Source organism: Anas platyrhynchos, chromosome 28, assembly GCF_047663525.1.
Source record: "Anas platyrhynchos isolate ZD024472 breed Pekin duck chromosome 28, IASCAAS_PekinDuck_T2T, whole genome shotgun sequence".
Classification (NCBI taxonomy): domain Eukaryota; kingdom Metazoa; phylum Chordata; class Aves; order Anseriformes; family Anatidae; genus Anas; species Anas platyrhynchos.
This window is the reverse complement of record NC_092614.1, coordinates 2,695,563-2,708,033: the sequence shown is the minus strand read 5'-3', so window position 1 is coordinate 2,708,033 and position 12,471 is coordinate 2,695,563. Positions and strand designations below refer to the sequence as shown.

The 12,471-nt window shown below is 46.0% G+C and overlaps 1 protein-coding gene across 6 annotated transcripts in view; it reads left to right on the top strand.

Annotated features, from left to right (window-relative positions):
- ACLY (ATP citrate lyase) overlaps window positions 1-12,471 on the top strand; it is a 29,053-nt gene that overhangs the window by 13,848 nt on the left and 2,734 nt on the right. For 3 of the 6 annotated variants that reach the window (XM_072028802.1, XM_027445187.3, XM_072028801.1), the window contains exons 8-23: window positions 711-829; window positions 1,286-1,422; window positions 1,870-1,931; window positions 2,115-2,232; window positions 2,398-2,552; window positions 2,965-3,055; window positions 6,039-6,180; window positions 8,069-8,237; window positions 8,749-8,853; window positions 9,108-9,304; window positions 9,474-9,555; window positions 9,922-10,032; window positions 10,570-10,697; window positions 10,880-10,973; window positions 11,232-11,386; window positions 12,120-12,270. In XM_072028802.1, the coding sequence (XP_071884903.1) occupies window positions 711-829; window positions 1,286-1,422; window positions 1,870-1,931; window positions 2,115-2,232; window positions 2,398-2,552; window positions 2,965-3,055; window positions 6,039-6,180; window positions 8,069-8,237; window positions 8,749-8,853; window positions 9,108-9,304; window positions 9,474-9,555; window positions 9,922-10,032; window positions 10,570-10,697; window positions 10,880-10,973; window positions 11,232-11,386; window positions 12,120-12,270 (2,016 nt within the window). Of the gene's footprint in view, window positions 1-710; window positions 830-1,285; window positions 1,423-1,869; window positions 1,932-2,114; window positions 2,233-2,397; window positions 2,553-2,964; window positions 3,056-4,256; window positions 4,287-6,038; window positions 6,181-8,068; window positions 8,238-8,748; window positions 8,854-9,107; window positions 9,305-9,473; window positions 9,556-9,921; window positions 10,033-10,569; window positions 10,698-10,879; window positions 10,974-11,231; window positions 11,387-12,119; window positions 12,271-12,471 lie in introns of all 6 variants that reach the window. The other 3 variants (XM_027445185.3, XM_027445186.3, XM_072028800.1) reach the window with 2 other exon arrangements.

Below are 12,471 nucleotides of genomic sequence, written 5' to 3'. Positions count from 1 at the left end.
AGACTTTTCAGTTCAGAGGCACTTGATTCTGTGACTGTGATACATTGAACCATAAAACCTGCGAGCTGCTAAGGGCTGGCTGAGCCGTGGAGGAAAAGACAGCTGCTCTGTCATTTCACAGTCTGATGACATGGAAATGCCAGTGCAGTGCAGCTTAGTGAAGCACGCAGCAGTCAGCTCCATCTCCAGAGTTTTTCACGTGCAAACAGAAAAATTCTGCTTCTGGATGTGTAGTCTACAAATGAAGTAATGTCACAAGTGACTGCTGTACATAAACTTGATTTCACTTGGGACAAACGAGATAAGCCAGCAGACCTTATAAACACTACATGATTTCTTTGGAGGGTAGGACTTCCCAAGCAAGAATCAAAATCTGAGTGCATGCTTAGGTTCATTGCTCCTCTTTGAACTTCTTCCAGAGGGAAAGGTGCAAGTTGTCTGTATCAGTCCCATTTCAGTGTTCTGTCTTGAAGAGCTTGTAACACAAACCATTCTTGGCCCCTGAGAGATGAAGCTGGGTCTTCTTCCCTTACAAAAGCTGTGTTTGTGGTTCTGCTCTTCCCACAGTTGTAGTTGAGAGATGTGGGAGCTCTGCATGCCCAGAAGTTGGGCCCAGCACTGCTAGTTTTTTGGTTTGAAAAAGAGCATGCAGGCGTTAGGCAGAGAAAGGCAGTAAGACGCTTAAATAATGTATGTTGTTCCATCTGCAGGAAGCCTACATCGCTGATCTGGATGCAAAAAGTGGAGCCAGCTTGAAACTTACTATTCTCAACCCTAAAGGCAGGATCTGGACCATGGTGGCTGGTGGTGGTGCCTCTGTAGTTTACAGGTAACGAGAACAAGGTTTTTTTTGGGGGAGTGCAAAGAAAATAATGGATGCAACCTGTAGGAAGGGGAGACTTCTAAAGTGGTCTTTCCCATGCTTGGGCTGCTTGGGACTTACTCAGAATGAAGCTTCTGTGCAGGTTTCTTCCCAGGATGTGGAATGCAGTGTCCTTCAGAAATGATAATTTCTTCTGGGAGGCTGTGTTAAGGTTCCTTTTTCACGTGGAAAGGAACGAGCTGCCTGGAGGCTGTTGATGCTCACGTGGTTGCTGTGGTAGTTCCCATCGTATGTGTAGGAAGTATAACAAGATTAATCATGCCTGGCACCAAGAGGAGAGCAGCTTTGTTCTCAGCAGATAGCTTGACCTCTCTGAGCTCCCCTTTCCCAGGAATTTGGAATGCTTTAAGACCTTTAGAGTGACTTGAAAATTATAACTAATCCTTTTTTTTTTTTTAATAGTGACACCATTTGTGACCTGGGGGGCGTAAATGAACTGGCTAACTATGGGGAATACTCGGGAGCCCCAAGCGAACAACAGACCTATGACTATGCTAAGACTATTCTCTCCCTCATGACACGAGAGAAGCACCCTGAAGGTAAGAAAGTCGCTGGGACTGGAAAAATTGTAATAAACTACTCAGGAAGGGTGTACAGCTCCAGGCTGCTCAGCGGTGAAGCTGCATCTGGGGGAAAAAATGAACAAAGCTGGCTGGTTACTGTGCTTAGAGCTGCCTGGGAGAGCTTTTTTAATGTACTGCTGCCTTCTGGGTCAAATAGTGATGGATTTCTGTCAGCTCTTGCTTCAGAGAGGGTTTGTATTATTCCATGTAGCAAAAAGCACAAACGTGGCTTGGGGTTCTTATCAGAAAACTTCCTGCTTGATACAAAGCTCTTATCTCCCAGACCCTGCTGAACATAACTTACTGCAAGCTGTCAGCCTGAACCACAGCGTTGTTTCACTTTGCCCTGCGCTGCTTCACGATCTTAGAGCAAGTACTCTGTGTTCTTAAAGCAGTTTTATTTATGCTTGTCTCTTCCCTCAGGTAAAATCCTGATCATTGGGGGCAGCATTGCCAACTTCACTAACGTCGCAGCCACTTTTAAGGTAGGTGACTGTTCAGAAGTAGCTGCAGATGCCCCCAGTCAGCAACCCCAAGCTGTTCTCTCCAGTTTGGTGTGGTGCTGGTGGCGCATCTTTTCTAGCAGTTGTTGAGATGATGGGGAGGACACGGTAAATGCTAGGCCGCCCAGCTCACCTGTACCATATGTTTGTTTTTGTTTCCTTCAGGGCATTGTGAGAGCAATTAAGGATTACCAAGGCCCTCTGAAAGAGCATGAGGTGAGGATCTTTGTGCGAAGAGGAGGCCCGAACTACCAGGAAGGATTGCGTGTCATGGGAGAAGTGGGTAAGGACCACCCGTTTCCTTCCCTTCAGCTTGGTTCTTGCCTCTTGTATCTTCCACCTGCTTCCTGCTGGGCCGTTTCAAGGTTAAATACTTCACTTTGGCAGAAGCTGGTCTTGTTCCTTCCCCTCCGCCCCCAAAGCTGACTGTTCTTGTGTGCACATGCAGGAAAGACGACTGGGATCCCAATCCACGTCTTTGGCACCGAGACTCACATGACTGCAATTGTGGGGATGGCTCTTGGCCATCGACCTATCCCTAACCAACCGCCTGCCGCAGCCCACACTGCCAACTTCCTCCTCAATGCCAGCGGCAGCCCTTCGGTGAGTTCCTCCACCCCCCTCTGTGAAAGGGAACGCTGGTGAGAAGCCTCCTGAAGGCAGCTTTCCCCTGCCTGAACAGGTCAGAGCAGACCTTAGCCACTGTCATACCTGTATAGCTCAAAGCTGGAGGAAAACTGACTGCCTGCACAGTTTTCCAGGAGGGACCCTCCTGATGTCCACCTCACTCATGCAGAAAGCACGACCCTTCATCATAAATGTGACTCTTGCACCTACTGGGAACTTGGTCATTTAGTTTTCCTTCTCTTGACCAAAGTATTTATCACTAAATCGTTCCTCTTTGGAGAGTAGCATAGCCAAAATGACCATCTCCTTTTACGTGTCCCAGAAATGGATATTGGGAAGCCTGCTCTGGCATGCTGTCCCTTACTGACTTGGCTTCTGAATCTTTCAGACTCCAGCACCAAGCAGAACGGCTTCTTTCTCCGAGTCCAAGCCAGATGATATTGCTCCAGCCAAGAAAGCAAAGCCAACAGCACCTCTTGGTAAGTCCAGCAGTGGTTGCTGGCAGTTCACTTCTGCTCCAGGTTGTATTGAAAAGAGAGAAAGGTGGACTTGGTTAATGCTTTTTCTGGATATAAAGAGAAGTAATTTTGTGGTGTCTGTCTACCTTTTGTTTTGAATGGAATTAAGTGCTTTTAGAATGTGTCCCTTGGTGTGCTGTTCGCTTGTGCATGAGGTGAGTCAAAGCTACCTTGATCTGTGACGTTCCTTTCAAGGGAACACCACAATTTGAGAATTGCAGCTCTACCATGTCCCCATACATGAGGCCAGCAGACAACAGGTTAGAGACTGTGCTGTGGCTGCTGATCTGAGGCCTGCTTTCCATTTCAGTAACTATGGGGTGTTCCCAGGGGATGCTGTTGGAAGGAACAGTGTAGGTATTCAGAAAGTCCTTCCTGGTAGAGTCTGCAGCTTCCTGGATGAACAGTGCAAACAGTGCCAGAAACCTTCCTGGTTCAGTAGGAGCTGTGATGTAGCCCTCAAACACGTAGGGTCTGAGGTTGCTCTGTATGTGTGGTGGTGGGGTTTCTTTGGTGTTTTTTTTTTGGTTGTTAGTTTTTATTTTCTATTTAAGTTTGTAGGAAGCTTCTTTAGCATGATATGCTTGAGCTTTGGTGGCCTTTTGGTTGTGTTTGTTGGAAGCCTTACTGGGTAAAAGCATGCTGTATGGGAGGAAAACAACAGTAGAACTGGGCAAGAACAGAACATGATACCATTTTGGTCCTGCTCCCTTGAAGGCAAGGAGATACAGATCTCATTGTCAGCAGTGTGACATGATGACCGTAGGATTCATGTCCGACCCTGTTGAAACACAACACCAAAAACACACTGCTCTGTTGATGGTTGTGCACAGGTTTTTGCATGAGCAGTGCTTCAAAAATACGTAGAAAACATTAGCCACGGAGCTTGCAGTGGGGAGAACAATCTCCTGAAGCTGTAATGTTTGTGCTGGATTAAGCGAAAGGTTTCTAGATGGCAAAAATCCAAAATTTGACTTGGAGAGGAAGTACAATGGAGAGTGCTCCAGTCTGCTTGTTTGCTTTTTTTTAACAAAAGCAAAACCCAAAAGCCCTGAGTGCTGTGGGGAGGAGGGAAGCCCTCTCGCAGGTGCCCCCCTAGGCTGTCAGAATGACAGCAGCCAACTGTGTCATATTGTTGCATGAGTGATTCTCTCTTCAACAGATTCAATCCCAGCTTCAAGACCTGGTTCAGGTAGGACACGTGTGACTAGCTGAATGTGTCTGGCCTTGCTGGCAGCTGACTTTTTTTTTTTTTTTTAGTTTTTGTTTTTTGTTGCTGTTTTTTCTCTCAAAAGATTGCAGTGTTGTCTGGTCCTTCCCTTCCCTCCTGCCAGCGTACTTAGCTAGTGCCACGTGAACTTTTCAGCTGTTTTTGAAGTGCAGATCGCATCCAGCTTTGCACAAAAACTTAGTGCTTCTAGGGGGGAAGAACAGGTCTCAAACTTCTTTTCCCCTTCCCTCCTTTGCCCTCCCACAAGAACTGGGGAAAAAACAGACCTAGCAAGCTGTGAAAAGCTCTGTGCTCTTCACTTTCAGAAAGAATGAATCATTAACTATTCCTAATAACTGGCCTTTTGTTTTAAAAGGAAACAAAAAATGTAGATGCCCTGCTTATGAGCCTTGAAGGGCACAGAGAAGCTGCTGAATGAAGTAAATGTCCTTGTAGCCTTATCGGTTCAGCAAACCACTGAAGCTTGGTGTGTGCTCAGTGGAGTTAAAGAACTTTAAACATTTTCTTGAGCTCAGTGCTAAGTGACAATAAGCTGCTGAGCTGCAGTCCAAGTGAAGTTTCAAGCTGTTTTCTCCATCATAAGAGGGGCAACAGCAGAAGGGGACTCTCCTTGTGTGGCTTCAGATGAATAGCATCACCCTCCTGGGCCTCTGCTTCCCTCTGAATAATAATATTCCTTGCAGGCCTCTGTAAGATGATAAATTGAAAGGGTTTTTTAGCTTCCTGAGGACAAGTCACGTGGCAGTGCATCTAAACTGTGAGCCTGTAGTGCTGGAGAGAACAGTGATTTAACGCTCAAGCCAGGCAGAAGAGGATCTTGTCTAATCCCTAATGCCATCTACCTTTGATTCGGAGCCAACAAGGAATCAGCTGTAGACTGACTGGGATCAGCAGCTGGATCAGCTCAGGGTTAAGAGTTTTTAAAATGAACTGTCTGGAGTCAAAGGGAGGAACTCAACATTTTGCTGTGACAAGTGGTGTAAATGTATTTGAAGCGAACAGTCCATCTCACTAGCTGAACTGTTGCCTTTCCTGTGACTCTGTCCCTCAAAGCCAAAGTTTTGGGCCGCATATAAATGCTTGGAGCCATCCAAGGAGGCTTGTGTTGGATTCTGATGATCAAAAAGAACTGAAAACAAAAGCTGAGTAATGTAGAGCTCTTCTGCTCTTAGTCTCCTTCGTTTTCTGCTTTTTGTTGTTATTTTCTATCATCGTACTTTTGGCACCCTGTCAAATGTAGGAGGAAAACCTCCTGTGGTTCTCCCAGATTGTAGGCTGTTGCAATAAAACAAAATGCAAAGTTCCCTTCCTCTTCGGCTTTGCAGAATAAATCCATCTGGGAGGGATGTGAACAGCCCATGCGAGGAGAGGAGGAGGCTCTTTTCACTCCTCGTCTCTCCCGTCTTACACCAGCTCCCACCCTGTGATGAAGCACTTGCCCGTTTCGTGAAACCCAAAACCTGGCTACTGTGTTCAGAATCCTGGGAAGAGGGGGATGCTGCTCCATCCGCAGCTTCTTCCTTAATCTGGGGAGTGTGGCTACTACATCCTGCAGCTCAGCTGTTGGTTTAGTTTGGAGGGAGGGGGAATACGCTTATCTGGGAGGCTTGAGGCAGACTTGTAGCAAAGTTGCTGCTTTGATCTTGCACAGATGTACATTTTGGGTGTGTTGTTCTGTTTTTTTTTCTTCCCCTCGCCCCTCTCTCCGAGCAGGTAAAGCTACAACCCTCTTCAGCCGCCACACCAAAGCTATCATTTGGGGGATGCAGACGCGGGCCGTGCAAGGGATGCTGGACTTTGATTACATTTGCTCCCGGGATGAGCCGTCAGTAGCTGCCATGGTTTATCCGTTCACGTAAGTAGCCTGGGATAACGGTGTCACTTTTCTGACTGCTTCCCTCAGATTCTCCTGTTAGCTTCCTCCTCTCCCAGCCTCTGTTCTGTAGCGTAGTTCTGCTCTAGTCCACATCTCTGCTTTTACGCCTTCTCCTACGCTCCCTTCCACCATCAGGCTGGCTTTGCAGGCTGCTTCCTACCTCTCTCAACCGCTGATTTCAGGCTGCTCTGTTGAATGACGTGGCTAATGTTAAGCTGTTCCAGGCCCCACTTCATGCTCTTTCCAAGGGTGTCCAAATTCCATTCCTTCATTCTACAAGTGAGGCAGGCGTTACTGGTTGGGCTTTCTTTAACAGCCCACTGACTTAGCAGAGGCACTAAGGACGTGTGAGGTCTCTTCTACTCACACACTGTTTGCTGCATCCTTGTCTCTGACATCTCACTTCGTACCCACTGAAGCAGGTGTTTTCCCCTCCAAACATTAGCCAGAATCAGAGCAGCTCTGCTAACTAGACTAAGGCAGTCTGTCGTGTAGCCAAACAAAATTATAAAAAGAAAACAAATCCCCGTTCATCTGGTTCAGGCTCTTTTCCTGCAGTAGCTGCAGGTTTTTCAGCAGGCATGAAGTGTGCCAATCCTTCAGTGGGATACAGTTCTCTTGTGGTATTCACCCTCTTTGCCCTTATCCCCGCAGCTGAGGGTGAGAGAGGTTATTAAGTGTTTCACATTGCCCTCGGGAGGAGCCTCCAGAACGTGGCTGTTGTGGAGATGTGGTGCACAAGCAGTTCTGTTGTCATGCCTCATGGCTGCGAGGGGTCTTCCTGCTACACAGGGCAAGCAGCGAGAAGGAAAGGAGGGGCTGGCTGGCACAGTGAGGTGGGAGCAGATGTAGGGGTAGGAGGCTTGTTTCATTTCTGTGCTATTTACAGACATCTAAGATAGCTGATGTCTAATCAAGCTCTGTCCTGCAGAGAATTGTGCCTCTCTTGTCCGTTAAGTACCTTGTGCCATTAGTCCGTAGTGCTGCAATTATCATCAGGGCTGTAACACCTCAGCAAGTGCAGACCTCAGGGTACTAAAAACCGACTGCAGGCGTAGCCACATCCGTAGCTGAGTGGCAAACCCCTTGCGGCGTCACAGTTGTTGAATGAGGAAAAAGCCACTGGGATAAAAAGCTTAAGGCTGTCTAATAATAATCTATCTCTGCTTGACCTTTTTGAGGAAGTCAGGCTGACAAAACCTGAAATGTTCCAGTACGAACATAACGGTATGGAAACACAGCCAATCTCTCTGGAGTCCTAAATGGTTGAGTAATAGACTTCAAATTCCAATCAGAGAGTCTACCATGCGTAAAGACCATACAGAGAAGACAACACCTACACTGAGACTTCCCTAGGTGCATCTCCTTCGGTGTGTGGGGCAGGGTGGGCAGAGTTTCACTGCAGCAGGATTGGGAAAAGTTGACTGACCCCCTCACGTTGTTACCCTGGCTGTTTGCCACAGGTACTGGTTTCCTGTTTCCCCCAGTGCAGTATTTGTCCCAGTCCAGTAACGCAGCTTTGCATGCACCTCATTCATTACTCTTTCTGTGCCTCATTCTGTCTTCCAGCTTGGAGTAGAATTGAGGCTCTGGTAACTTCACTGTGGGAGAGCTTATTCATCTTGCTGGATGCCTCTGTCCCCATTAGCCCGTCTCCTTCCATATGCTGCTCTGTTCTATACTCTGAAGAACCTTCTGCTGTTAGTATGGTCCCTCCCCACGTACGCTCACTTGCTAGTGAGTGTCTCACAGTCAGTCGTGGTGTCTGAGAACTGGGGTTTGCAAACTCCTCTATCTGCATGCATTGTATCCCTCTGTCTTTGCAGTAACCTTAAAAGTCAGGCCTTTCTCATCTTCTCCTTTGTAGTGGTGACCACAGGCAGAAGTTCTATTGGGGCCACAAAGAAATCCTGATCCCAGTCTACAAGAACATGTCTGATGCCATGAGGAAGCACCCAGAGGTGGATGTTCTCATCAACTTCGCATCTTTGCGTTCTGCTTATGACAGCACTGTTGAAACGATGAATTACCCACAGGTGAGTGAGGGATCTAGAAGAAGCTCAAGAAAAGAAGGAAGATCTTAGAAGCGCTGGTACCATGCTTACAGTGCAGGGTACTGATGTTTATTAAACCACGCTGGTGCTAGGAAATTGTCTTGGTCGGATAAATACCTCAGTCCTAACTTCTTGTAGAATCTAAGGAGGATGCTGGACTTGTATAGCAAAGTCTGATGCTGGACTTGTGGTTTGTAAGAGGAACTTGGCACCTCTGTGTCTGTTAAGAATGATTACTTCAGGTTGGTTAAAATACAGTGCTGCTCCCTAATCTGCAAGGGAGAGAAAAATTCTCTCAGCAGCTCATTGGGACTGCTGAGAAGAATATAGTAGATTGTGGATCCATGCACTGGGCTTTTCTAATAACTGCTTAGTGACCTGGCAGGGAGCAGCGTGATCATGCCCTGGGAGCAGCTGTCTCGCTCCTGTGTCCTGCAGAATTGGTCAGGATGGCAATGCTGGGGCACTAACGGCTCTTGTTATCTTGATGCAGATCCGCACGATTGCCATTATTGCTGAGGGCATTCCAGAGGCACTGACACGCAAACTGATCAAGACAGCAGATAAAAAAGGAGTCACTATCATTGGGCCTGCAACTGTAAGTACCGATGACCTTTCACTCCCCCTTGTCTGTCTGTCTTAATCTTCAGATCAGCTTTTTCTGAAGGATAAAATATGTTCTACAATACATCCTGTCTCTAGTCATCTAAAGTGCATGTTAGCTGACCATTATAAGGTCACATTTGTCTTCCTTTGTTTTATAAATACTGACAGAAGGTTGTTTTACCCAAATATTCCTAAGTCTCATGCCTGTTTTACAGGGCTTTACATCTTTCTCTGGTTTTCTTGTAGGTTGGTGGGATCAAACCAGGTTGCTTCAAAATAGGCAACACAGGAGGCATGCTGGATAATATTTTAGCATCAAAACTGTATCGTCCTGGCAGCGTGGCTTATGTTTCAAGGTCTGGAGGAATGTCTAATGAGCTCAACAACATAATTTCCCGAACCACCGATGGGGTCTACGAAGGGGTGGCCATTGGAGGAGACAGGTAGGAGTCTATCTTCAGCAGACAAACCATTTTTCAAGTCAGTCAGCAGAAGAAAATGCCCGAATTGTTAATTGTGTGGGAGTGAAGGGCAGGCTGGCTGTTAACTTGTCTGAAAGAAAAGCTTATGCAACAAACTCAACTTCTGTCATTCTTCCTGTGTTCTATCCAGGTATCCTGGTTCAACTTTCATGGATCATGTCTTGCGCTATCAGGATACCCCAGGAGTGAAAATGATTGTGGTGCTTGGAGAGGTGAGTGAGACCATTTTGCTCCTACCTGAGAAAGACCCAACTGCTCAATTCCAGGAGCATCTGACCCAGTAGCTAAAATGCTAAATAACTACCACAATGAAGTGGCAGCTACTTAATATATTTGAGATATACCAACAACCTGTTCTCAATTATCTGAATTTTTATTTTGTGCTCCTTTAATGAGAAGAAATTGAATGTTTTCAAAACAAATATAGTCTTCCCCATTTTAGAGAGAATTTCTTCTCAGACTGAATCCATTACTCAGAAACAGACAAAACCAAAGTTTTTATGTGCATCTCAGAGCTGGTTTCTATGAAAGTGCCAAGTCTTTGTTTTGAACCAACTCATCTCTCTTTCTCTCCACAGATTGGAGGCACAGAGGAGTACAAGATCTGCAGGGGTGTTAAAGAAGGCCGTATCACCAAGCCAGTGGTGTGCTGGTGTATTGGTACCTGTGCCACCATGTTCTCTTCAGAGGTAAGCATAAAAGTGGGGGCAAATACAGAAGATATATAAATATCTGTGGCAGAAGGAAAAAAGGCAACTTCTCCCACTGCACCTAAACTGGAACAACTTAATGTGCAGAAGTTATTAAGCATCTGTGAAAAAAAATTAACTGCGCTTCTATAGCTTGCCACTGGAGGTTTCCAGAGGATTCCACTTAGATGTAAAGGGAACCCAAAGATCCCAGGTAATATAACAGATTTTAAGAGTAGCCAGCTTCTGGAGTGGGAAGGAGAAAGATACACGTTAAGCAGCTTTGGAAAGTGGCGTAACATTAGAGAAGCAGAACTTGATGGAGGATCCTGCGGTGACTCCAGATCAGAAAATGCTCTGTGTATTGCTGTTTTGACTGCAGTTGCAGCCAGGAATTCTGTTTGCCCAAATAAGAAGGCAGATTGTACAATCTTTGGTATTCCTGTGACCAGTTCCCTATGCAGTTCTGTACTCTGTTTTACTCTCTGCACGTAAACAACTCGTATTCCTTACTGCTATCACTTCTTTTGTTTGTAGGTGCAGTTTGGCCATGCGGGAGCTTGTGCTAACCAGGCTTCTGAAACTGCTGTTGCAAAGAATCAAGCTTTGAAGGAAGCTGGTGTGTTTGTTCCCCGGAGTTTTGATGAGCTGGGAGAGGTCATTCAGTAAGTCACACTAACAGGGCACCTTGTGCAGGGACAAAAAAAAAAAAAAAAAAAAAAAAAAAAAAAAAAAAAAAAAACAGGGTACTGACTCTTAACTGATATGGGCATGTATTCCCTCTCACTTGTCTCTGACCACCTCGCTTGTCTCTCAAAAGGATTTAATAAATTGATTCTCTCCCTAGGTCTGTCTATCAGGATCTTGTAGCCAAAAGAGTGATTGAGCCAGCTGAGGAAGTGCCTCCTCCAACTGTGCCAATGGATTATTCCTGGGCAAGGGTGAGCTATGCCATTTTACTTAATTCTGGGTTCCACAGATGCCAGACAGGACGTTTGCTATAATTCTGGATGCTTAAGATGATAATGGTGTGGTGTTTGGGTTACATCTCAGGCTTTATAGTGAGCTCCCTGGCTATGCTGGTTCTAAGCTCTAGAAGCTGCCTTGAGGGCAAGTTTAAGGCTTTGTTTTTGGTCTCCTGCTGCCTCTTGCTTCTAAAGGGGATTATTTAAAATCCTATCTTTGTGCTCTGATTTCAGGAACTGGGTCTGATCCGCAAGCCGGCTTCCTTTATGACGAGTATTTGTGATGAGAGAGGTCAGGAACTGATTTATGCTGGAATGCCCATCACTGAGGTCTTCAAAGAAGAGATGGGAATTGGAGGGGTCCTGGGCCTGCTCTGGTTTCAGAAGAGGTGAGGCAACTATTGTGAAAGTCCCTAGACTCGTTAGCTTGAAGATTGGCTCATTTATTAATAGGCTTTTAGGCACAAAAGTAAGGCAAGATGCCTTTTGTGAGTGTAGATTCATTGGAAATGCCATCTCTATCCTCTCCTCAGAGGCCACATCAGCATCTTTATCCACTGTGTTTTAGTTTTGGGGTGAAATTTCCCACCAGTTTTGTGGTGCACCGAGGAGACTTCTCCATTTTAGACCTGTTTCACATTCTTGGACTGCTTGCTTATCATAGTTGCCATTTCAGCCCTGGAGAGAGCTGGGGAGCCTGCAAATGTTCAGTAGCCAGCCTACAGGGAACCTTCTGACTGACAGAAGTTCTTGCTGGTGTCATTAGAGGCACTCCTGGCACTAGCTGAAATGCCTAGCTCAACAGAACTGCAACCCAGCATTGCTCAGGACCCTCCTCGAGGGGACTCTCAGAGCTTACTGATCAGCCAGTTGTGGGTGTGCAGGTTCAGCCTACCCAGCTGACCCTAAATTCTAAGCTAAATAAGTGGAAACTGAATAAAACTTACTGATCTCTGAAAAGTCAAAGATACTAGGATGCACTGATGGCCCGGTGACCCTACAGCTCCCTCTCTGCTCTACTACTTTCATGCAGGCACCTAAAACACAACTTACTGTCCAGTCTAAGACCAAGTTTCTTGTGTTTTCTTTACAATAAATGACCTCGGTCTCTTTCTTGCTCAGGCTACCAAAGTACGCCTGCCAGTTCATTGAGATGTGTTTGATGGTAACGGCAGACCATGGGCCTGCTGTATCTGGGGCCCACAACACTATTGTCTGTGCAAGAGCTGGAAAAGATCTCGTCTCAAGTCTCACTTCAGGCCTTCTTACTATTGTAAGTACCTAGTATCTGGCGGATTTGCTAGTCCAGCTTTTATTACTAGTACGCTAGAATTTGGAACAGCTGCAGAGCCATGGTTTAGCTTGTGTCTGTTCACTCAGACTTCGAATTTCTATTGAATTCCACACTACTACCTTGATTAAAATGAAAAGATACAGGAAGAGACAGTTCAGCTTCTGTTCTGTAGGTTTAAAA